Here is a 26829-nt window from a genome sequence, read left to right on the forward strand (position 1 = left end):
ATATATATATATAGATAGATAGATAGATAGATAGATAGATATACAGGGCAGGGAATCGTCAATTAGTAATATTTATGATTATATATATATATATATATATAGGCTATAGTAGAAGACACTTGCCCAAGGTGCCACGCAGTGGGACTGAACCCAGAATCATGTGGTTGGTAAGCAAGCTACTTACCACACAGCCTGGCATAAAAGACACGCAGCCATATTAGATGCATTCATATTTAAAGCAACTTCACATATAAGACTTGGGTTGATTTTTTTTTATGAGACTATGTTTTTTTAAATCTGGGTCTTATATGCCATCAAATACAGTAATAAATGTATTAGGTATCCACCGCCATGACTAACTTCGCTGTAGTTATTAAACTGAATGCTTTCTTTTCTTTTTTCTTTTGTTTACATTTTAGATTTCCATCATAAACATCAGCATCATAAAAGACGTACGAGGCGATCCAGTGGTCGCCCCTACTATAACCCTAACAGACGCTACACTGTTGAGTTGTTTGTGGTCGTTGATAAAGAAGCTTTAGCGAAAATACAACACATCAACCCTACAACATTTGTTTTGAATCTCTTTAATATGGTAAGTATAAGGCTTCTTCTGAGACCACAATCTCTACTCTCTCTCTACCACTACACCTATGGTCCATCAAATCTGACAACGTTGAGCTCACAGAACACCTATGTGGAATTACAAGAAATAGAACTCAAATCTTCCCAAAAATCACACAATCGTATTAGTAAAGAACATTTTGGATAATATAACCTTAGATTCATTGAACATAGGGAAAACGGGATGGTCATGGATTGAACGTATTTAATCAAAGATCTGCTTAATCAGGACTAGTCTGGAATTATACAACAACAACAACCGACAAAGGAGCCAATAAAAGAGCTTCTACTTGGTCATTCGACCAGCTTGTTATAGCAGCCAGATCATTTTTGTTAAGGGGGGGTAAAAATATATAATAGATATTGTATTCCTAGATATGCTCCTAAAAACGTGGGATATTTATAGCTGAAATACCTTTGATCATAAATCAGCTCAATCAAACGAATTGTGTTTTGGGTCAATGAAATATCCTCTGCTTCTGGTTTTCAGTCTTCTGTAGCTCACTGCTCCTGTTCACCGAATGACTTTTTGCAATCACCCCTTCAAGAAAAAATGCAAATAATAAACAGCTGATTATTGTAATCAAATAGACGCTATTTTAATATTGTGATTTACTACCCGCGTACCTATTTTCTAATATTTATATGGATTAGTACACCTATGTTAATTTCTTTACTTTTTTTAAAAAAAAATTACAGAAGGTGAGATTTTCTATAATCATTTCAAATTATGACCAAAACCAGCAATTTTAAGGGAAAGAATAAGTCGGTTACGTAGACCCAAGAGCCCAGCTGATATCTTATTGACACCACCACCCCGCCCCCGAAAGGATGAAAGGCAATGTGGACTTTGGCGGAATTTGAACTCAGAACGAAAAACATGCTCACGATTCTGCCAGCTTTATATAATCCTTTCTACTAAAGGTACAAGGCCTGAAATCTTGGATAAGGGGACTAGTGGAATGCATTTACCTCAGTGTTTCACTGGTAATTAATTTATTGACCCCAAAAGGATGAAAAGCAAAGTCGACTTCGGCAGAATTTGAACTCAGAATGTAGAGACGGACGAAATGCCGCTAGGCGTTTTCCCGGCGTGATAACGATTTTGCCTGTTCGCCGTCTTAAGGCTTTACATAATGAAATTACATTTGACCTTGACGTATCATTATTCATGCTTCTGCTTATTAATAATATGTTATATCACTCGTATTTTATTCCCAACAAAAATTTTCTTTTAATGTGTTTAAAGTATAAGTGTCGTACTTAATTCAAATATTTTAGTTCTAAATAAACTCACAGGTCTTTACACATTCAGTGCACTCCATAACGCCTCTTCAATATTTTCTGCCATTTTGTAAGCCCACAACGGTTCTAGGGGGCGTTACCGCCCAGATTAAAAATCACTCTACATCAAGACATTTCCCATAGGTTCAATAAATACGTACCGTAGAATATGAGCCTCTCACCACTGCAATGTCAGGGTATTTTGTTTAACTTACACGCTCAAGCCTATGTAATGTGTTTATATATGACAAGTGGAAACCACTTTAGTAAATGCAAGAATCAAGGTAATATTTCTGTATACGAGGTTATACTCTGGGGAAAACATTTATTATATCTGTACTCTGTGGAAATGGATGAATGTCTCTCTTGAGAATATGTGAACTTTGATCAACGTAAATAGAACGAGAATAGTTTGGCGAGACGTAAGAGCGTCTGACAACTAACCAAGGGATCAGCAATTCACGCCTTACTCTCCTCATTGCATTTTTGTGTTCAAATAGCTAAATATAACAAATTATAAATAAGTGCTGTAGAGCGGAACCAACTCACTGCTATAAGAAGTGTTAAGACTGTAAATTTGTCAATTTTGTTATCTTGTTTTACTGGTACCATTTTATTTGCCTTAAATCTTGAACATTTTCCAGGTTGGCATGTATTATGCACAAAAGAGTCTCGGAATTCAAGTTCATATCGCTGTTACCGATATTTTATTTATGAGAAGAAATGAGGTAAGATGTCTTTTTATCACTTTGGTCTGTGGATAAATATATATTAGATAAGAAAAATAAGAAATGCGTGTACAATCCTTCTTATAGCCTTGCTATATTAAATCTATTGAATTTTAAATGAATTACTGACAGATTTTTTTTCAATAGTTAAACCAATCAAAATTTATATTCCTAGGGCGAAGCTTTATTCTATAAACTTTTACTTCACTTAAGCTGCAAATACTCTTGTTGGAGTCATGAACATCTATTTTTATACTCTATTTCTCACTTTCTAAAACAAAAGGTCTTGTATGTCTATTTATCTCATTAGATGAGCACAATTTTCCCTTAAAATAAAAGCAAGCTATCTGAAAAAGATGCAACCGGTATCATTGTACATCGTCAAAAGAAATTTTCCCTGTTCAGAAAATTTCATTACGTAAAGATCGTATCAAACAAATAATTCTTTTCTTCTCAATTCGAATCTCCCATGATTAGAATATTTAAAAATTTAAACCTGACACAAAGATCACATTAAACGAATTTGATATATAAGAACAATTATTGGCAGTGTTAAGATGAACCCGTGAAATTTGAACTCGCGACGTCGAACGTATGATTGAAAGTATATTTCAGTGTTCTGCCGTTTCTACCCTTCCTCGACCTACTCATTACTGAACTACTAATATTTTAAAATAGGACATATTGTGACCAATGGTTTTGCAGGTTGTTATGAATTGTAACAAATCATTGAATTATTCGTATTTACCCGCCGTGGTTGGACTTTACCTTTTATTTTTGCGAAGTTGAAAAACTACAGTACAGGTATTGAGGTGGAAGGTATGGACTACCACTCTCCCCTCAAACTTTGCTAGCCTGTTGCTTAAATTAGAAACCAAACTAATAATAATTATGTGAACTACCTGTGTAACACTCTACATCAGCAATTTTTAACTTTTTTCAATCCACATCGCATTGTATAAGACGCTAAGATTTTATTATATATAAAAACCATTAACAAGAATTATTTATACAGGCGCAAGTTGTGTCTGTATAAATTTTTTTTGCATTTACCAATACACATAAACTGCAGAGATGAGACGTTAGCAATGCAATTCATAGCAATACTTGTGAAGATATATACTGATTTCATTTCCATTTCTGGAATGAAAGCACAATGACTGACTAAAATTTGTTGTGTTATTAACATTTTCTACTCTATAGAAACAGCATTTATTTCATATTACGTATTGTAAATAGAATACAATATGCAGCCACATATCAAAGCAAGAGAGAAAATATATTTAAAATATAAGTATAAATGAAAAGTCTTGGGAAAATTGTGACTCATAATAAAAATCTCCTGTCCAACATAGGACAGTTGACATGCATTTCCTAAAGTTCTCTTCCAGTGTTTGAAGCTGCGACCTGTACTTGTTCTTAATCATGTTCATAGCAGACAGAAACCAGCTTCACAATGATATGCGGTTGAAAAAGGAAGATTGCTTTAAGTGTTTTCATGATTAAGTATTTTTGGTAGAGAGACAACGAGAACGACGTTATGTCTCTTATTGAGTGTTGCAGTCTCAGTTCTCTGTCATTTCTTATTTCCGTTAACTTGGCTGATTTCTGTCCGCTTCTCAAAATTTGTCAGTTCAAACATTTCACTTCGTTCTCTTTTATTATCATTATTATTTATTATTATTATTATTATTATTATTATTATTATTACATCGTGATGTTGATGATGTCTCGCCTCAATGTTAGTTTTGTTTTTTTTTTTCTTTAAAAGAGTTAATTTCGTCAGTACAAGTATCTTACTTGTACTGACAAATTTAAACCTTTATGTGCATTCGTTTCCTGCACAATCTTATCAAGTGCATTCAAAAACTTTTATTGTCCTACATTTCATCGCTAAGCAGGTCAGCTAGCCCAGATTTTGCAGACGAGAAAAAGTATAGTTGTATGCGACTGGTAACATGGAATAGAGTACAACTTGTTACATGGTCGGATCGTCGGCGACTAAACCGGCATCCACACTAGGTTTGCCTAGTGAGGAGGGTTACTAGAAACCCAGCAGGGCTAAAAGCAAACCTATCAAAAGGACGGTTGACCCTAATGTAGGTTCAACGACTATCTAGCAATAGCACAGGTCCTCAGAAATTCCGAGTTGGTGTTCCAGTATGCTTGAAGACCATTGAAAAGTAGAAACCCCTCAACTTTTGTTCAAGCATTTCTCTAGGAAAATGTCATTCTAATATACCAGATATACAGGGAATGGCATGGAATTTTGGCGGGGATCTTTTTGAAAGAGACTCACTTTGCTGAGGCTGCGACCTATATTAGAACCGAATATCTTGTTCTGGCTTGTCTCTGGATCATGCCAATAGGGTGGAGAGGGTCTGCGAGATGTTGAAAAAAACCTTGTTGAACCTAAAATTTTAGATTGCGCAATCGCCATCGAGGTAACTTCTTAGTTCCCGGTCGAGTAGGAAGGCGCTGCAAATGGACAAAGAATTGTCCATTTGTATATAAATTAGTCAGGAAGAAGAAATCGTTTAATCAGTGATTGATATTGAAGTTTATTGACTACCATTGCGAAAACCGCTCGAATTGGAAACTACGAACATAATTAGAGTGGATGGTTGAACGGTATCTGGAAGTTTCAGATTAACTCTTGACACATTAATACTTTTCTCATAATCTTCTTTTTCTGTAACAGTGTCTTTCTCAGTCATACCTTCTTATAAATAGGTTATAGAATTCTTGCTCCATTAACATATAAAGCGCGACGGGCCACAATCGTGGCCGTCAGGCCACGATTGTGGCCCAGATCGATGTATTTAATTTATGGGCGTTTGTTGGGGTCTAATGTCACTCAAACACTCCGATACCCAGCAAAATGCAAGATGACTAATAGTTCAACTAATGAATTTCAGGTGATGTAAAACTTGCCACCATTATATACTAAGAAGATATTTTAACTATTTTTTGTTTTCATATATGCAATGTAGTCTCATTTTCATAGAATGTACTCAGTAGTCTATGCTATGTAAATGCAAATCCCAGCTCTTTATCGGTTAAAACCCATTGGCTTCATGTCAGTTTTCCGAACAGCAAAACTTTTCAAGTGGTTCGTTCACGATGAGGTTCTCAAACTACTACCACTTAGTTTTTATCTTTTTCTTCCTTGTATCCCGCATTTTTTTCCGATACTGTTCGTCTGCCCCATTCTTGTAATTTTCTATTCATTTTCTATAGCGTTAATCTGTTTGTTTGTTTTTCTGTGTTTCCTTTTCTTCTTTTCGATGTTACTTTTTTTATCCAAAAAAGATAAGTTGTCTGGACATGCACGACTAATTTTAATAATGGTTAATTATACCAGTTAGCAATACTTAATCAATTAAAACTTAAAATCTATCCTACCTACTGTGACACGGTTATTAATGCAGTCAAAAATTTTTTTCTCTTTTTCTCTTAACAGAGAAAGTTTAACACTCGCCAAAACAGTTTCATTCCATATTCCTTTTTAGTTAGGGAGAAGTAAAGTAAAGTGACGTGAGTAAAAGGTGGACGATTTTCAGTACTGACAGACTATCCTATTTCGAATAAGAACTTATGAAAATTTTGCCATGTTTCATATTTTGATGTTTTAAATTCTTAAACATTATCTCTACATATTCTAGCCGGAAATTATTTACAGAAAAGGTCCTGGATATACACTCAATAACTTTTGTAGGTGGATATATGATCAAAGATACAGGAGACAACAATTTGACCATGCTGTGCTGCTAACTGGACAAAAAATGTGCCCTGGTACCCATTGCAATTCAGTCGGTAGGTGCAGCTAACATCGTCGTCTTTCTTGTTTAGTTTTTGTCGTTAAATTTGGGGTGGAGTCGGCATGAGGAGATGCTCCATACTTCAATTCGAAATGTACGTAAGTACTATCTCAGTGTTGCTAGTACACTAAAAATAGTCCGAGGGAGAGAATGAGAAATGAAGAAAAATAACAAGCTTTGTCGACTGAATATCTACTTGCTATCTCACGAAAAATTGTTGTTTTGAATACCAACAGTTGATCTCATAACATAGATTATTAACCTCAAATATTCGACTAAAAGCAACTACGAGTTAAATAAGAGCTAAGTAAGTGCTGCAGCTCACTCCGCTGCATTAAATCATTGTTTTATTCCAGTTACTATAGAGGTAAATTAAACACTTTTTAGTTGTATGTCTTTGTTCACATTCTGGCATTAAAACACTGTTTTCACTCTGCAATGTACAACTACAGTTAAAGCCTAAAAACAAATTCACTTTGGAAAACATTTTATCTGCGTGCAGGGTATGCATCGTCCCACCGATGCCTTTTTTATCATTCCGCTTCGTAATAGCTACTTAAGTGAACTGAATGTTCCGTGCTTGTTGATTTGGACATCTGTAGGGGTTCGTCTAAGCAGTAAGATCACTGCGTAATTCGTATATTTTATTGGATTGTAATTCTGTAGGAATGAATGTGTGACATGTTGATTTTTTTTTTCTTTATCATAATAGTATTTAGCGAAGTCCCAATAACATTACCTTGGAGAAGAAAAATGGCTGATCGCATATGCTATCAGCCAAAGACCTTTGAACATGTACATTATATCTCGAAATTTAGGACTCATAAAGCCTATTACCCGGTTTCCATAGCGTATAAGTGACTGGGATCACAACATTACCCCTGAAAGGGATGCCAGTCTGTCGCAGAGTTACACATTGAGAGCTGAGTGGGCTGGAGCAACTTGAAATGAATTGTTTTGCTCAAAAACACTACGCAATGTCCGGTCTGGGAGTCGAAACCACTATTTTACGATTGTGAGTGCAACACCGTAACTACTACGCAACACTCCTCTACACAACAAAGACCTTTACTTTACATCTATGCACATCTATTGCGGATTCTTCGTTGAATGTTTCTAAAGCAGACTTTGTTTCTATACACCGCAGCTCAGTCTAATTGGTGTAAATAAGAACTACATCTTCTTTGAATGTTATCTTTCGCAGAATGTCGAAGTAACCAGCGAAATATAAATTTCATTTGCTTAATTTGGTAGACTTAATCCTTCGCTCGATTTAATACGAAAACCAAGTACCTTGGGTCCCGTTAGCGGAGTACAGTCTGTTACAAGGACTCGGGCAAGTTCTGCATTTTGAGTATACTTTCCTCCCTCTTTCCTTCTCTCCTTCCTACAAGTCTCGGAGGCTCTGAGAAGGATGCTGGGTTCTTTCTTTCCTCTTGTCTAAAAAGATAAATAAAGGTCATGAAACTAAAGTAAATAACCTGCTTTCAACAGCTTCTTAATATTTAAAAGACATTGTTTGTTTGTTTTCATTTTGGGCTAGGAACTCATTTACGTTTCATCCTACTTTTCATTGTTTAAGATGTGATATCTCCAACCTACAAAAATATTTTTGTTTTTGCACACTAAGCCTTTGTGAAAACAATTATACATTTGTTTATTTTTTTGAAAATGCATATTTCTGAAGTATATACATATAATAACATTGACGCTTTTACACTGCAAATCTTAGTATCCCTTGTGTTCTCTCTGATAGGTTATGGTCGTATTGGAGATATGTGTATGGAACGTTCAAGCTGTTCATTGGTCAGACTTAGAGGATTACATTCAGCTTTAATAGCAGCACATGAAATTGGACATAGGTGAGTTATGTGATTACAACAAACGGTTTTTTCATGTATCTATTTGCAATCAGGTCATAATAGCAGCTAGCTGAATTTATAGTGTGCAAGATTTCTGATAAATTTTTTATGGTTTGTATCCCGGCTCTGGCTGCGTAACTTTTTCTTTCTTTTCTCTTTCTTTATTTTTGTGGTGGACGGGGTGAGCGAAGTATAGGAATAAAATTCTTAACATTCAGTTAGTCCACTCCACTAATATACAGGGTGCGATGGGTAAATTGTCACCATTTTATATTTTTAATTTCACGCATACGCATTGTTTGTTTTTTTATTTTGTCGACTATACAGTATAGTAGGGTCAGTTGGGCACTGTTTGTGAGAAAAACGGCACCACAATGCAATTCACTCTACCAGAAATTTAGAAGCGACATGTCGTGCTGCTTGGCATCCGCGCCGAAAGCTCCAATACGAAGCGCCGGAAACTTCTATACGAACATGTACCGTGAGTGATAAAAATCAAGCATCTAGTCAACATCATAGTGTTTGGAATGATCACATGTGATGACGACGTTATTCTTCCATTCATCTTCCTACACAGCCTCACATTCAACATGGAGGCCTACATCAAGTGCTTAGAGGAGGTAGTGCTGCCCTGAGTCAAGAGGGTGGATGCTGGAAGACCCTGTGTCTGGCAACAGGACTCTGCACCATGCCACACAACTAGAAGAACCCAGTCATGGCTGTCAGAAAATTTCGTGACCACATCACCCCTAACATCTGGCCACCTAACTCCCCAGACTGCAACCCCCTCCATTATTATGTGTGTGGTGCAGTTGAGCGAGAGGTCAGCAAAACTCCTTGTAACACCAAAGATGAACTGAAGGCAAGGATTATGGCAGCATTCACCCACTTAAACAAGCAGACCGTCCAGAAGAGTTGCAGAAGATTCCGAAGTTGTCTGAAGGCCGTGGTTGAAGGCAATGGCGATTTTATTGAATAAATTTACTCTTTAGTATTTCAAGATACTTTTATGTAATTTTGGTCAATACATCTGTTAAAATGAGATGTCAGTATTATTTTCATTTTTGCATAATTTAGACGACAATATATTCACCGCAACCTGTACGTGTGTGTGTATATATATATATATATATATATATATATTTATAATGTATGGATACCTTTTTACACATGCACACACACCCTCCCCCCTTCCTAATTATCCTCATAAAACCACTTTCTCACGTTACTAGCCCCTTTTCCAGCCTCCTTTTCTCATATATTTTTACCTGTTATGTGTGTGCTCATATATGTGTGTGTGTGTGTTGGTGAATGCGTATTTTATGTATATATTTTGACCTGTTATGTGTGCGGTTATACATATGTATATATATATATATATATATATATATATATATATATATATATATACACACATTAATGCAAGGAATTAGCAAGTAAAGTGCTGAATCAGGGATTATATTCTTAAGATCATATTCTATTGCAATAAAAGCATTATATATGACATTAAGAGCCAAATGCACTGAATAAAATGCATCTTAACTGGTATTAGTCAAAGTATAACTCAAAGATATCAACGTATAACTATAATTATAAATAATTCAGAGCCACGGCATTAGTTCCAGTGAGGAAATATATTGCTGTAAGTCAGATACACTATATTAAGGAAATAATGTCTAGTTCAACTTAAAGGTTTACGGTTTTCTCCTACCACTAAATGTTGTTTCTGTATTGACTTTCCTTGTGGTGTGTGAACGGATAGCTGTCAGATAACAGAATTACTTATACTGTCTGTCTGTCAGTTTGTATACATGTGTGTATGTATGTCATTATTCAGTTTTATTTCAAGATTTTTTGCCAATAAAGAGCCAGTTTCTAACCTAGACCCAAGGCTCCTTCATTGGAATTTCAACATCAACAAGGTATTTTTGTTGGTAAATTTATAAATTCGCACCAGACTCGATTTCGGTAGTAAATAATTTTTCCCCGGGTTTTTTTTTTTTTTTTTTTTTTTTTTTGTGTGTGCAATCGTCTTAGTTGGCTTCGTAAACTGTCGGAAACACATTCTTCCGCAGAAAACGGAGGAGTTGGATGTGGGGTGGTACCTCAGAAATTCCCCTTCCCGACCCTATTTTTTTTTCTTTTTCGTTGCAATCGTTTTAATTGACCTTATATATATAATCAGTTAATTCCATTTACAGATTGTATATTCTAATTAAAATGTTTGTTTGGTTGTTCGCTGGAATTGAGCGGATTAGCAAACGTCGCTTTGTTATTCCTCTGATTGGTCAGAAGCGTGACAAAGCGACATTGCTTCCATTAATTCAAAAATGCATCAAACCTGGCTCAGTTATCTACAGTGATTCTGGGGCAGCTTACAAAGATATACAAACATTGGGCTATCAACATTACATGATAAACCACAAAGAAAATCTTGTTGACACCACATACACACACAGAACATCGAACGTTTTTGGCGAGATTTAAAAGAATGGGTGAAAAGGCCGATAGGTATTTATTTATCTCTGCTACAGAAAACAAAAAAAATTACTGCACCAATTTTTTATTGAAGCAGAAAAATTATAAACACCCCCTCCCAGATCGCCAGTAAAGGATCGATTCCAGGACATATCTGGAGACAGAAGATATACAGGACTGCCCTAGGTTCCGCACCCCCTCCGTTTTCCACGGACAAAATGCATTTCCCACACATTATGAGGTCAATTAAGACGATTGCATATCCCAGTGCTCCAATAATTACAGGTATAAACCTGAACTTGTAATCTGGATAGAGTAACGGCAGATTTCTCAATAGTTCAGCATATGTATTCTCTTTCTCATTGATTTTTAGCTTTATGTTAACATCTGCTGGACAGATAATTTCCAAAACTGTGCTCAGTTCCTCTTCTCTATCCCAAGTCATTATACGTATGTCACTGTTCAGTTTTATTTCAAGATTCCTTGCCAATAGAGAAAGAGCCGGTTTCTAACCTAGATTCAAGACTCCTTCATTGAAATTTCAACATCAGCAACGGAGTATTTTTGTTTGTATGTATGTATGTATGTATGTATGTATGTAAACAGAATTAATTATACGGTAGGTAGGTAGGTAGGTAGGCGGCCGGACAGACAGACAGACAGACAGAGACGGACTCACACACATACAGGGTATACCAGCTATTTGAGAACAAAATTTTAAGGATACAAAAATATTTATTAGAAAAGCTAGTATAGTTTTAGGGAGTTCGATACACATATTCTTACATACACATATCAAAATGTTATTCGTTTAAATCGCCATCAGTCTCAATTACTGCCTCAATACGGTTTCTGAAACAATTAAATGCTTTGATCAGATGATTTTTATTCAGGTTGGCTGTAACGTCTCCAATTTCAGACATCCTCGAGTTCTTGGTATTGTAGACATATTTGTTAGTTTTCCTCTCCGTGGCGCGCCAGACGTAGTAGTCCAGGCAGTAAGTCAAATGATCCTGAAAATCTTCGACCATTCATTTCTGAGTCATGCAGGTTATATGAGAGGCAGAAGAGTCTTATGGGAACACGTATGACCTCCCCCGAGCAACTTTCTCGATCCAGGACTTCACAACTGTCACTATCGTTTCCTTGCAGGCTGCCGTATTGACCTTAAGACTTTGCGCAGAGAAAGTGAGTAGGCATGACATGGCCTTCACTGCTCGCGAAACCACCAAGACTATCACCAGAAGGTGAGCACTTGATTTGCATATGAGGATTTCAGTGGGGCTGGCACAGAGTCATCTATCATTCTTCCTGTCCACATTTTGATCTTGGACGAAGTTCTTATCTGAAAAGAAGCAGAGCAATTCGGGCCATTTCGGGATGTTTGATTTTGTTCAGCAAGCGCTTCGACCGGTCTTATCGGACACGAAATGCCCTCTTCTCAAAATATGGGATTTGTACCTGATGTTCTCGTGCACCACACGTCGAATCGTTGACTCCAGTACTTGGAGATGATTGGCAATGGCCTTCACTGACTAGCCGAGGTTTTTGTTGATGATTTCCTGGACTTGCTGGACAAACTTGGCTTTTCCGACAATGTCTTGTTATTGAGAATGCTATTGAGAATGCCAGGGAAGACACATTGCTGCCAAAGACCAGGGGCTCGTTTCCGATCTTAAACACGAAGGACCTCGCAATATCTAATAAGGTTGGAATCTCAGAATTATTGTGGCTGGCAGCTGAGACGATGACAGCATATCTTTTTATTGTCTGCATCAGATTCGAAGCTGCCATGTTGGGGCTGAATAAAGGGAAGATATTTAGTGAAAGTTTGGGCTACTTATAGATCTTAAAAGTTTTGTTCTCAAATTGCTGATGCACCTTGTACACAAACACACACACACACACACACATACGCGCACACACACATATTTCAAAACTTTTACAAAATCATAACAGAAAATCTGTAGCTTATTCCTCATCAGTCAACGTCCAAAAGATAGTTACAATTTCTCGCCTTTGACGTTGATGTTGGTCACTTTGGTGGCGTGGGTGGAAAAAAAACACTGGGAATAGCAAAAGAACAGACAGGGCAATGATGAAAACAAGCACGACAAAATAAAATGTACAACAAAAAAAATCGTGCGGCCGCAAGACAAACAGATATGGGATAATGCAAAAGAAAAGGAAAATGTCCTGTAGGACTGGAGACGAAAGAAGGAGAGACAGAAAGTCAGAATGAAGGAAGAAGTAAAGCATTTTTATGTGTTTAGGTTTTTGTGCATATATATGTATGTATGTTTATGAATATATGTATGCTACTGTGTAAATATTTATGTAGACATGTTCGTATGTAATGTTACCTGCATTCTATAGCTTTACTTTCGCGTAATATGGTATGTTGCCTTTGTTTTACGGTATTATATACATCCAAACATGAGACTGACCTATAAGATCACCGAATGTATGTATGTATGTATATCCATTTGTATTTTCTATTTCAGTTTTGGTTTGGAACATGACCATCCTTTGGTAAACGGGTGTAATCCAGTTGAAGAAACTATAATGAAACCGCAGATTACCAAACATACAGAGCATTATGTGTGGTCACATTGTAGTAGAGATAGTCTTCATAAGTTCTTACGGTAATTGGTTTTATTATATCAAAACATTTATATATATTGATTTATTTCGTGTTAAAATTTCATCATTTATTATGCTCTTGTGTTATATAGGACACAATCCTTGTGTTATATAAAAGACTAGTAGTAATACCCGTCTTTCTCGGGAGCCATGTTTAAAGTGTTATTATGTAGAGAGATTTACTCCTCCTGTATGTGTGTATTTTATAAAAAGCCATGTAATAATTGAAGTAGAAAAAAGATCAATTTCATACACGAACTTCTGTTTGTTTTATTATATGACAATAATAAGTGAGTTGTATGTGTTATTTTTTATATCTAGAGAATACTATGGGTATCGATGAAAATCAAGAAAACACACTATTCTGGAGTACTTTTAGCTCACAGATGAAATATATGTGAATATATGAGCGTGTGTGTACTTGATTGTTTACGTGTGTATGTATGTCATTATTCAGTTTATTTCAAAATTCCTTGCCAATAGAGAACCGGTTTTTAACCTACATCCAAGACTCCTTTATTGGAGTTTCAACATCAACAACAGGGTATGTGTGGATAGATAGATGTGCAGATTTGTATACATGTGCATATTTGTATGTTTTATGTATTCTCGTACATATAGTTGCATATTTAGACGTGCTCAAATATATGTGTATGTCTGTATGTAGATATGGATATAGCTTACTTTGTGTGCGGGTATAGGTCTATTTGTATAGATATGTGAAAGTGTCAGTTCAGGGTCTATGGACAACGTTGAAACATCAATGGTCTGGCAGTGCATGTTTGTGATAAGCTCCACGTGCACGTCAGTGATGTCCTTTAGCCCTGAAGACAAATAATCTGTAAAGCTGAAAACCTTCCTTAGATAAAAGTATACCTTAATAGGGTCTCAATAAAGAGAAGAAAACTTCCAATGAAAAAAATATCCTATTCTCCAACGTTATAAAAACAATTTTTACCAGCTACATCGAATAAATTGCCTGTATTTTGATAACGTTAGTACCACTCTAATTCTGTCCGCACTTTCTGTTTTGCTTTATTTTTTCAATCCGTTGTCAAATTTGAAATAATTTTCCGCTGTTAACTAATATTTATCTTTTCTCTCCTTTTCAGTTCGAAAGATTCCTTTTGTTTACTAAAAACGAGCGCCAAGCATTACAGGCATTTCGATGACAAACTTCCAGGGGAAAATTACGAAGCCGATATGCAGTGTAAGCTACGACACGGGCCAGAATATCGTTATTGCAGTGATTTAACTACAATTGTATGTTTTATGTCACATCTCACAATCTTCCCTCTAATGTGAAAATAAAAAATTGATGTGTGTTTGTTTAAGTGTATTCGTTTGGATTTATAAACGTGAGAAGAAAAAGGTACTCAATGCATGTAATAAAGTTTATTCTTTGATTCGTTCATGAGATGTCACTCTGTCGTAATTCTAAGTTCCCTGAGTTCATTTTTCGCAGTAAAAAGGAGAGGAGACAATAAACTCAGAATAGCGTCGAAAAGAAGCCTTACCTTCGAATAAATGGAGACAGGTGGATGGATAGATAGGAGAAAGAGTGGATGGGAGGTTGCTGTTTTTATTTTTTCTGTAAGCTTATTATTCTATATGAAAAGTATCTCTAGCCTTTTTTCTAAAACGCAAGAGAGAGAAGATGCGAATCTAACAATTGAAGGATCGCGGTTTCATCTAATTGCGTTCAATCAGCTCTGATGCAACTAGAATCACGCATGCAATCACTGATAGAACATTGATCATTATCTAGATTAAATTATCTGATTGTGGAAATTAATGAGAACACATCCAAATGCCCTGTACTGTATTACCATTTGTGTTACATAATTTTCTGCGAACACTTCATAACTAAATCTATCATCGACTGATATTAGACGACACTGATCTGATTAAATGTTGATTCTACTTCTTTAATGGAACTTGCATGCGTCTATACATTTGTGTACAAATGTTTTTCTTTTTTTTATTATTGTGTATATGTATAAGCATTTTCTTCATGACTTTCGTATAATATTTCAAAAATACATTCAAACATTAATTGCTTCAACGGAAAAGTAGGCTCGGGTTACCAACTAAATGATCGGAAACATGTTACTCAAAGTACTAGAATTCGGAGCATTTCAGATATAATGTATTAAAGAATACTCTACACTCAATACGAGTTTCCTAATTTATCACTTCTGCTTTCATATATATATATATATATATATATATATATATATATATAAATGGAACATTCAAACACTGAGATTTGAAGTTAGATGTCACTACTGTTCATATCATCTGTGGATAAATTCAAAATTTAATATCACCAGTAGTGGCATGGGTGGAACGCAGTTATAATAGCTTTAAAGATATATATATATATATCTTATCTACTCCATTCCTTAACTCGACTCTATTTCTGTCTATCAACTCCTTCACCATTATTCGTTCATTCCATTGTTCGTTCTTTCGTTCCCCCTCGCTCACATTTCCTTGCCTTCTCTTCTTGCTCACTTTCCCCTCCAGTTTTCACTTCACTGTGTCCCTGTCATTTTTTCTCGCCCCTCTTTAATTCTTTTGTCCCTCTGCCTCTCTCTCTTCTCTTCCCACGTGACTGGTGTTCGGCCAAGCCTGATCATTCTTTCATGTCCAGCCGTTGTGCGTGCAACATCGTTATTCCTCCCTGTGCCTGTGAAATCTTGTATACCTGCTGTAAGGCCTTATTTCCATACACGCCAGCTTAATGTAATTCGTCCTTAGTCGAAAGACATCTGTTGTTGTCCTGTTATTATTCTTACTGTATGTATGTAACATTGTTCGTTGTTTTCCGTCCTTGGTTTTGTATACATTCGCTGCTTTCTTCCAAGGAATCTAATGCTCTTAGCTTAGTTTTTCCTTGGGACTGGCCAGATTGGAGCAATATTGAGAATAACCAGCCGAAATTGCAAGGATAATCTGGATATCGACTGAAGAAAGAAAACTCCGAATGACCTGTCTGTGTTTTCTTTGTATCGTCTATCTGGATGTTTTGTCCCTTTCTTGTATCACCTAACTGTCTGGATGTTTTGCGTTCTTGTCCCATTCTCTATTATATATATATATATATATATATATATATATATATATATAATACTAGATATGCCTGCCTCTAGAAGAAAGAGGACTAATGCTTAGGTGGAGTATGGATTTTATTGACAGCAGAGTCTTATACAGCGACTGACCAATTTCATCTAGTAATAAGCCTAGTCAGTCACCGTGAGGAACCATACATCGAATTCTCTCCCTCTATATATATATGTGTGTGTGTACATACACGTGCATACTATATACACTTTCTTGGTCTCCTCTTCTTCCTTCTCCTTGCGTAATCTCTCCAATATTTTTATATACGATGTGAGCATATCAATGTGTAACGGGATGTTGTATGTGCGTATATGTAGGTTCGTGCGTATTACTCGTGCATAAATGTGTACCTTTCACCTGTTGATTCCCACAAAGTCTCTTTATTCTTGCGTGATAAATCCACTTCCGATTTAATTCGCCTTGCATTATTTTTATCTCATCTATTCTTCACTTTCTCATATATTTTCATCTCAAATCCCTTTTTATTTCTTTAATCTCATCTAGCCACTTTACTTTTCTCTCCTCTCTCTCTCACTCACTCACTCACTCACACACACACACACACACACACACACACACACACACACATTCTCATCTTGTCTTCCTTTTGTAACTTGCAGCTCTGTATATCCATGACCCCTTTCAGGTCATCGTCCTACAACACCCACGAAATTCAACGCTCAGATTTCCAAAACACATCTCTTAATTTTATGAAGTCTCAGTGTCTACTTATCTACTCAATTTATTTCACAACACACAATCATAAAACTCTTAATATTTATTATTATTAATATTATTATTATTATTAAGGCAACGAGCTGGCAGAAACGTTAGCACGCCGGGCGAAATATTTAGCGGCATTTCATGTCTTTGCGTTCTGAGCTCAAATTCCGCCGAGGTCGACTTTGCCTTTCGGGGTCTCTAAATTAAGTACTGGGGTCGATTTGATCGACTGAGCCCCTCCCTAAAAGTTTCGGCCCTTGTACCTAGAGTAGAAAAGAAAAGAATATTTGTTATTATTAATATTATTATTATTATTATTATTATTAAGGCAGCGAGCAACGCCGGGCAAAATGCTTAGCGGTATTTCTCCCATCTTGTGTTCTGAGTTCAAATTCCGCCGAGGTCGATTTTGCCTCTTATCCTTTCGGGGTCGATAAAATAAGTATCAGTCAAGTATTTGAGTCGATGAAATCGAGTAGCCCGCCTCCCACCAAGATTTCAGCCCTGTGCCTATAGGGGAAAATTATTAAGGGCGACGAGCTGGCAAAAGCGTTATCACACCGAACAAAATCCTAAGCAGCATTTCGTTCGTCTTTAGGTTCTGAGTTCAAATTACGCTGAGGTCTACTCTGCCTGTTCTCTTCTCAGGATGGATGAAATAAATAACAGTTGAGCACTGGGTTTGATGTAATCGACGAGGCTCCTCCCACCAAAATGTCTGACCTTGTGCATATAGCAGACAGGATTAGTAGTATTATTCTCGTTGATGTTCTTGTAGTTCATATTTCCGTTACTTAATACAAACATTTATTTTTGACTTCTGTTCTTTGCAGGATCTTTGCAGTCAATTGTGGTGTGTGAAAGATAACCAACCATGCAACAGCGGATTATTTCCAGCAGCTGCTGGAACACCATGTGGTAGAAGTGTTTTTGACAAAAGTCGTGGCAGTCCTCAGTTGGTAAATATATATTGTGTTACGATTTTTTTTTTTTTTTGAGAGTGGGGGCATTTTATTTTATAGTTGAAGGCGCATGACTCAATGGTTAGCGTAGTCGGCTCACGATCATAAGGTCGTCAGTTCGATTCCCAGCGGCGTCTTGTGTCCTTTCGCAAGACACTTTATTTCACGTTACACCAGTCCACTCAGCTGACCAAAATGAGTGCTACTTGTATCTCAAAGGGCCAGCTTTGTTACATTCTGTGTCACGCTGAATCTCTTCGAGAACTACATTAAGGGTACGCGTGTCTGTGGAGGGCTTAGATACTTGCACGTTTATTTCACAAGTAGGACTACCAGTATACGTCGATATTTTTATCAATCACGTTGCGTTCAAATTTCTTGCTTTCATTTTTTACTTGGCATATTTTGCACTGTTTCTCACTTATAGTAGACCCTACATAACACTAAACCAGGTTTGAACAGTGCTTATCCTTACCTAGTCATAGCACTGGCTTCCGTTGGGACGTCCTTGACGACTGTTAGACCCTAATTGATTTTCCTGCACCCTATTCTCTTATTACTATCTATTCTCTCTTCCACCTGATTCACTGTAAATAATTGTTCTTGCTTAATCTCATATCTTAATTGATTGATGTAATCTATGATCAGTAGCAATCCAGCTATGACGATCCCGTCGTTTTTTTTTTTTTCGTTGTTTTCGTTGTTTAGACCCAAGTTAACACTTCATCGAGCAAACCTATGATGAAAGACATTCTAACCGCGACCATACCATTATTTTCCAGTGTGTACATAACAGGACCATATTATCCAATTTGTCCTTCTTTATGACTGCTGGATATAATTCTTGGAAGATTCTTGTTTGGAGTATTTCTAGCATATGGAGCAACCACAATGAACAATAGTCCGTATATACGAGTGTGTAATGATGTCAATTTCTCAGAAATTCAGACAATATGGTATGCATACACTTAAGGTGACGAGCTGGCAGAACCGTTAATACACCGGACAAAAATGCTTAGTGGCATTTCGTCCATTTTCACGTCCTAAGTTCAAATTCCGCCGTGGTCAACTGTGCTCTTATCCTTTCCGGGTCGATAAAATAAGTACCAGTTGAGTACTTGGGTCGATGCAATCGACTTACGTCCTCCCTGAAATTGCTGGACTTGTGCCGAAATTTGAAATCAATATAATATACATACATACATATATCATATTACGTTAGTAATTGCTTCCAAGACTTGCGGTATAACTCGAGAAACAACGTAACATGAAAAATCATTTTTAGATATTTATTTGCTTATATTTGTTCCAGTAAATGGTTTGTACAATCTTTCACACATATTTTATTTCATTTTCCACCCCAGTATTGAATTTTAGGTGTTGTTTTATAATTCTTTACGCTTTTAAATTTTCGCTGAGACTGACGTGAAGTCAGAGAAATCGACTGAAGTTGAAGTTTTGAAAAAAATATGACGTAAAGTTGAAAAAAGCGTAACTCGAATCGACGAACGTTGACGTATGCTTATTTATATAAATACATATATATATATATGTATATATATATATATATTAAACAAATCAGTAATGTGTGTGTTTTAATTATATTTGTACTCATGAGAAATCTTATCTATACTCGGTCATCCCATAAATAATGCGGTTTTTTTAACTTGTTTTTCAAAATTAAAATAAAGTTCGTTTTTAATCCAAAATATACACTCCTTCATTTTCTGCAATGTTCTTCCATCTATCTGGTAGATTTGCAAGGCCCCGCTTTCAAAATTCACTCCTCCACTACTGTTCTGAGCTCGTCTACAGAATTCATATTTTTTCCGTCCAAATGATTTTGAAGACTGCGGAACAAAATGGTAATTCGATGGAGCAATGTCATCCTCGGAAATCCTTTGGAATATCATCCTCGTTGATTGTGGCCGAACATTATCCTGATGGAAGAACACCTTTCATCTTGAAACCAAAGATGGTCGTTTTCCGATGGCACGCAGGTGTCGATAAAAGGTTGAATGACCAAATCCAAGCTTCTTTGCATGTTTCTCAACAGTTACGATAGGATTTTGTTCCATCAGGGTTTGCAGGACGTCTTCGTCGAGCTCTACAGATCTTCCAAGACGAAGCTCGTCTTCTAAGCTGTAGTTTCCGGCTCGGAATTTCTGGAACCACAGTTGACACTAGCTTACGCTTATTGTCCGATCCCCATACACTGCATTAATATTCCATTGTGTTGTTGCCTTTATTTAACTCATAAAGCAAAATATGCCGAATATTCTCTTGTGTCACTTCCATTAAAGCTTTGAAAAAATAACAGGCCACGTCGACGTCTGGGGGGGGGATACCCTCTACGTTGACCCTTATGGCACGCCTTCCACGATATATCGGAACATCACCGCTTAATCGGTTTTTTAAGATTGCTACCGCGTTCAAATTTGCTACAGTTGCATCCTTAAATCAAACTTCAACTGTTCCAAATTTACTCCCTCTGGTTAGATTTCCTTCCAGACTGGCCTTAGTGCTTTCTCCACTTGATTCGTCGTCATTTCGTTAATTCTTCCTGCGGCTTCTGAATGTGTTTTGTATACTACCGTACATTCCATCCTATTAATGATAATATCCATTGGAGCAGTCACTTCCACATTAGTTCCTTCCCTTTTCATCATTTTTGAATAGTCCTTCCACTCGTTCATTTCCATGACATACTCCGATATTTTTGCGACCTCTGCGAAGCTTCTATCTAGCCTTGCTTTTTTTTTTTTTCATAGTGCTCCATGAAATGTCTGACTGCTCAGAATCGGACACCTCATGTGTAGCTGCTATCTGAAAATCTGATGTCTTCCATTTTTCTACTTGGCATACCCTCCTCTATGAGGAAGGAAAATACAACCAGACTGCCACAAGGCAGCAAAAACCAAAGTGTTCAGCGAACACTACAACAATCTAAACAACAGTACAACAATATTTAAACCACAATACAACAGCAATACACACCAAATTCTTCAAAAATGCAGTAAGAATAAGGTGATTTTTATTGCCCACAAGAGGGGACAATTAACGCATGAAAAATGAATAAAATGAAATTTTACAATGAAGGTGAAATGGTCACCCCGGCCCTGCTTCGGGATGATTAAGTGATTTCAATTATTTCAAACAAAGAGTTTTTAACAGTTCTTTAAAATAATCTCAACTTACCATTTTATGTCACTTTTAATGTCATCATAATTCACCACTGGGGCGCTGGGTTCAATACTCACCTCGGGCTCCAGTAAATTTACATCTGAAGGAAAAGCTTCTCTCAGAGTTCTATATTTTCCTTCCTCCATCAGAATATATCTTATAATCCTTATCATATCCCTCTGAAAGATTCACCCTAATAATCCCTTTTATTTTCGTTATTTTCCTCTCCAGTTTTTGAGTCGTATGATATGTCACTGAAAAAAATTTGTTTCTGTGTATGTCTTGTGTGTCTGCGTGTTGTGTCTGTGTGTCTGTGCTTTTATGTTTCTGTAACTCTGTGTTACTAGGTGTCTGTCTGTCTCTATTTCCATGTGTTAGTATGTCTGTGTGTTTATGTGTCTGTGAATCTATATATTTGTGTGACTGCAAGTCTGTATGTTTGCTTGGTGTTACTGTTCTGCTTGTGGCATTTTCCTTCGGTGTTCTCAAGGGCTTACTGCTTCTATTTGTCGTTGTTGTTTGGTTCATTTCCTACTGTACCTTGTTTCTTCTGTTGTTGCTCCGTTTTAGGTGATGAACTCCTCCTCTCTCTCTTCCTTGTCTTGGTTTCCATAAACTCTGTGTTCTGTTCCACTTCCTGGGTCCTCCTCTCCACTTCCATTACGCCTTCTTGTGTTTCTATTTCTGTGGTTTTCATCGTTTTTAAACACAGTAAGAATAAGGACTACTTGCTTTTACAGCAAGTTGATGCAGGTAGCTTATCCCGTCCTTCTCAGACTTTCATTTCATGCAATTGAAAAACCTGCATTATTTAAAGGAAGACCCAATATATAAAAAATTGTGTTTGCTTGTATTTTATTGTATTTTATTTACATTCTTTTTAGTGGTGTCTCGATTACAAATGTGTCCCAAAGAATCCGAATTTTAAATTTAAAGATCTAGAGAACTTTCAAGGTTCGTATATCAATGGATACTGGGAGAACTGGTCAGCCTGGTCTGGGTGTCCAACGGAGTGTGGTGGTGGAATACGTATGAGAACACGTCTTTGTCTGAAACGACAGTAAGTCATTATTATTGAAAACATTTAAACTCATTGATATTATTCATTATTCTAAGGAGGCGAACTGACAGAATCGTTAGCACGCTGGGAAAAATGTTTGGCAGCATTTCGTCCTTCTTTACGTTCTGAGTTCAAATTCCGCCGAGGCCAACTTTGCCTTTCTTCCTTTTGGGGTCGATAAAATAAATTTCAGCTGAACACTGGGGGTCAGTGTAATAGACCGTACCTCGAACTTGCAGTCCTTGGGCCAGACTTTGAAACTGGTATTATTTAGTCTTATTTCAAAATAATATTTATCATATAAATTGCGAATTTATAAAGGGGTTTGTACTCGAGTTAACAGTATTGTCAAGTATATTTTATAAACTAAAACAATTGGGGTCGCCAATATATATATATATATTCATTCATTTATCTGTCCATCAACATATTCCTGTTTTTTTTTCTCTCTTTTATTCATTCATTCTTTTTTTTTTTTAATTCTCGTTGATGTTATCTAGACATCAGATAGGTAAACCTCGTTGCAATGGTCCCAGCGTGGAACAAGGTGTATGCAATCTGAACGTAAGTCTTCTTTATTTGCCAAATCTAGTTTATTTGTGGAATTAATTCACTATTCTTGCATTAATTGTATTTCTAAAAATCCTTCCATATAAACGTTCGTACAATGGAACTGATCACTTGATTATTTATTTAAAACATCAGCCTCTATCATTAACGTATCGCTTTTAGCATGTTATTAATGAGATTCAAACTTTACGGGAACTACACGTTTATGAGAAATGTCTAAATTAAGATGACATCATTTGCAATATGATTTTGTTCGATAGTTTTGGAGCGTTTATTGCAGAACTTCATTTGTGTCATATATATTTATTGCGTTAAATAATGAGAATACAGCTAAGCCTTTTGGAAACTAAAGAAGCTTGTCTTTCATACAACGCACTGTTCGCAATAGAGAAACAATATACAGCATTTTATATCATATATGCAAGAATGTTGATTGGCATAATCGTTAGAGCGTCAGTCGAAATACCATGCTATATTTCTTCTGGCTCTTTACGTTTTGAGTTCAAATTCCGTCGTTGTCAACTTTGCTTTCTTCCCTCTAGGATCAATAAAATAAAGTACCAGTCAGATGTGGTGTTCGATGTCCTTAACGAAATACTTCATCTCAAAATTGCTTGCCTTATACCTAAATTAGAAACAATTTATTTTGTATATGTCCACGACTTCAGAGCGTGGTGTCAGTTATATTAAGGACTACATCACATCTAAAATATAATATGTATGTTATTACTAGAATTTTAGGTTCCCTTAGCAAATTGTTTTTTTATTATATCCTCTCCTGATTTTCGTTATTTTTTTGTGGGCGGCGGGAATTAAATTCCAATCGAGCTTCAATTGACTAAATATATTTCTCATTAATATAGGCTTCTAAAACTCTCGAATTGGAAGAAATGGTAATGCTGATTTAATTTCCTAGAGGCTATGCCTGGCCCTTAAGAGACTCTTGCGGGATTTTAATTAATTTCATATCTATCAACTTAAGGCACTGTTCTTATTAGAAGGATAAATATTTTACAAACTCAGCAACAGTGCTTTAATCAATCTCAGCTGAAATATTTATTGAGAGTTCTTGTTTTTTTGTTGTGTTTTCTTCAAGAGACTCTGCTAATTTATTGTGATCAAAGTTGTGCCCCAGAATGGCCACAGTCTAATGATTGAAGCAAAAGGTAAAAGACAGCAACTGAGACAAAATTGTCGTTTTTAAATTTATTTTTGCCTTTCCTCCAATCTCTGTGATCCATAGAGCTAACACGTATCTTCGGTGTCTGTAACATTTAATGAATGAAAGATTAAAGTGTTCGATCACTCACTGTTGTCACAGGAGCTTCAAGAATTAGTTACGAAATGTTCCACAAATTACACTCCACTGTCTTACAGAAAGGGAAAAATGAAAATGATGATATAATTTTATGTAGGTTATGCTTTAAAAAACGAGGTGGGATATGTTTTATCAGAGATTTGTTCAGTTAGTTCCGTCTTGGAGCCAAACAACGACAATTTATAGTAAGTGGTTTCTGACATGCCTTATCCAAGGTAATCACATAGCGCCTGATAGAAGGTACGAGCTCCTAATAATGTGGTTCGAAGTTTGATATCTTTATCAGCGTAGCTATCTGCTCTCAGTGTTAAATATTACTTTCCAGTTTCGTACAAGTATGACTTGTTGCTTCTAAACTGCAGTCGATCATTAGTCGAATTAATCGATCATTCCAGCGGTATCCATCTCGTCTGTCTTTTCAGGACTACCTATCGTTATCTATACTACCCCTCTCTTTTTAAAATGGCAGGCTCTGATTTGAGAGAGATTTGGCCACTATTTATTGCGAGTCAAGCTGCTACATAGTCTCTCTCCATAGCTCTAATATGACTTCGTTTTCTGTACTAATAACGATTATTTTGTCTTCGTAAAGCGTTTTGTGGCCGATAAAAACACATGCATATATATATATATATGATGGACTCTCCTGTCGGTTTCGACATATGAAGCTCAGACAACGTACTCTTTCTTTGTCAATCATAATGCTTATGTCAAATGTGACATTTAAGTCCTGCCAACGATTTGCAAAGAAGGCTACAAATGTTGCAAGTTTGAACCCTGATAGTAGTCATGTTTTGAAGGAGCGTGTGAGTAGAAATACGTTGTAGAAAATTGTTATTATATTGCTACCGTTTTATTTGAATTGTTTTGTTGTTGAAAGCCATTGCTGTAGTGGTTTAATATGACTACCAGCTGCGCAGCTGCAGCTAGCAGCGGCCGGCCGACCAACGGCATGGGAATGAGAGAGGTGAATGTGGAAATGGAAAATTTGAAGAAACATTTCAAATATTTGAAGGAGGGAGACTGTTTGCGGGTTGACCCACCCAAAGAAGTGATGGAAGAAGCAGAAAAGAAAATTATTACATATAAAACTTTAAGAATTGGCTCCAAGAAAATAGAAATTGCGGAGACAGAAGTGATTGAGAAGTGTCTGAAGGAAATCACAGAGGAAGGTGTGCTGTTTATGAGAGGAAAGAAATACGAAACGGTGAAGGTGTATTTCAAGACGGAGCAAGGAGCTAAGAAATACTCTACCATGCCTCTGAGAACGGATGAGTGGCCCCTTTTACCAGTATATTGCGGTAGAAGGGCGGCGAGAGTGAGGATTGGTAGATTACCGCTGGAGATAGATATGGAATGGTTGGTATCAGTGGTAATATATAAATGCAAAGACAAGGTTCATATCATTAAAGTGGAGAGGTCAAGAGAAATCGAATGGTGGGGTTTGGGGGTAGAATTTCTAGCCCACATTACCCTACCGGACCGACATAACATTGCTGAGGAATTAGTGCTTTTACGGATTGTGGTGGAGGGAAGGCAATCCGTATGCTACAAATGCAGAAGTAGAGGACACATGCAAGCGGTGTGTCCTCGCAGAGAAATAATCGTAGAAGAAGACGAAGTAGAAGAAACAGAGGTCTGTGAGGAGGAAATGGTGCAGACCGAACAGGAAGAGGTAGAAGAAAAGCAGGAAGAGACTGAGGAGCATGGAGAGAAAAAACGTATGCGGACTGAATCGCCGCCAAAGTCCCCAAAAAGAAAAAAGGAGAAAGAAAAAAAGATGACGGAAGACGGAAATGATAGCGAGGAACAGAACGTAACTAAGATTGAAACCCAAGATACAAAGCAGGAAAAACAGTTGACAAGACAGGAGAGGTGGTTAAAGTGGTGGACTGTGATGGTGGAACAGAAGGAAAAGGCGAAGGCGGAAGGAAGGATAATCGGAAAGGTAGATTTTTAAAATATTAGAACAATACTTTTCGACAGTAAGGGTTTAGAAACAGAAAAAACGATAGCCAAGATAAAAGGATTGGTACGACTGAAATTAGAACCCGGAACGTTTGATGATGAAACGAAAGCAGTAGTGGTGGAGGAATGGATAGCGAACAAGCTGCGAGAAATGAACAGATTTGATTTCCAACTATGTGGATTATATGTGGGCTACAACACTTTGGTGGAGGAGCTGAAACCATACATAATCATGAAAGAATCATAAAAAGAAAAAAAATGAATGAGAACTGTATAAGAAAACTGTTAAATGAAACTGCGAGCTTTGGGGGACTCGTAAGCCATTCCATCATCATATTGTAAGTTACTCATTTCATCTCATAATTCGCTTTATGTACCCCACGTTTTGTGTTGTCTGTCCTTGTAATGTCTCCCTTCTTTGTAATGAGGCCTTCGTGCCTATAATAAAGATATCAAGTTTGAGGATTATAGATCAGTGT

At 36.6% G+C, this 26829-nt stretch overlaps 1 protein-coding gene across 1 annotated transcript in view; it reads left to right on the forward strand.

The window, feature by feature from the left end:
- The window catches only part of LOC106871402 (A disintegrin and metalloproteinase with thrombospondin motifs 16), a 165948-nt gene that overhangs the window by 104530 nt on the left and 34589 nt on the right, over nucleotides 1-26829 (forward strand). Inside the window, exons 5-13 of the mRNA XM_052967174.2 lie at nucleotides 420-595; nucleotides 2553-2636; nucleotides 6302-6452; nucleotides 8214-8319; nucleotides 13302-13442; nucleotides 14553-14703; nucleotides 18123-18248; nucleotides 22319-22494; nucleotides 22995-23058. Of these exons, the coding sequence (XP_052823134.1) occupies nucleotides 420-595; nucleotides 2553-2636; nucleotides 6302-6452; nucleotides 8214-8319; nucleotides 13302-13442; nucleotides 14553-14703; nucleotides 18123-18248; nucleotides 22319-22494; nucleotides 22995-23058 (1175 nt within the window). The remainder of the gene's footprint in view (nucleotides 1-419; nucleotides 596-2552; nucleotides 2637-6301; nucleotides 6453-8213; nucleotides 8320-13301; nucleotides 13443-14552; nucleotides 14704-18122; nucleotides 18249-22318; nucleotides 22495-22994; nucleotides 23059-26829) is intronic.

The sequence above is a fragment of the Octopus bimaculoides genome, chromosome 1 (assembly GCF_046866305.1).
Source record: "Octopus bimaculoides isolate indiv1 chromosome 1, ASM4686630v1, whole genome shotgun sequence".
NCBI classification, from domain to species: domain Eukaryota; kingdom Metazoa; phylum Mollusca; class Cephalopoda; order Octopoda; family Octopodidae; genus Octopus; species Octopus bimaculoides.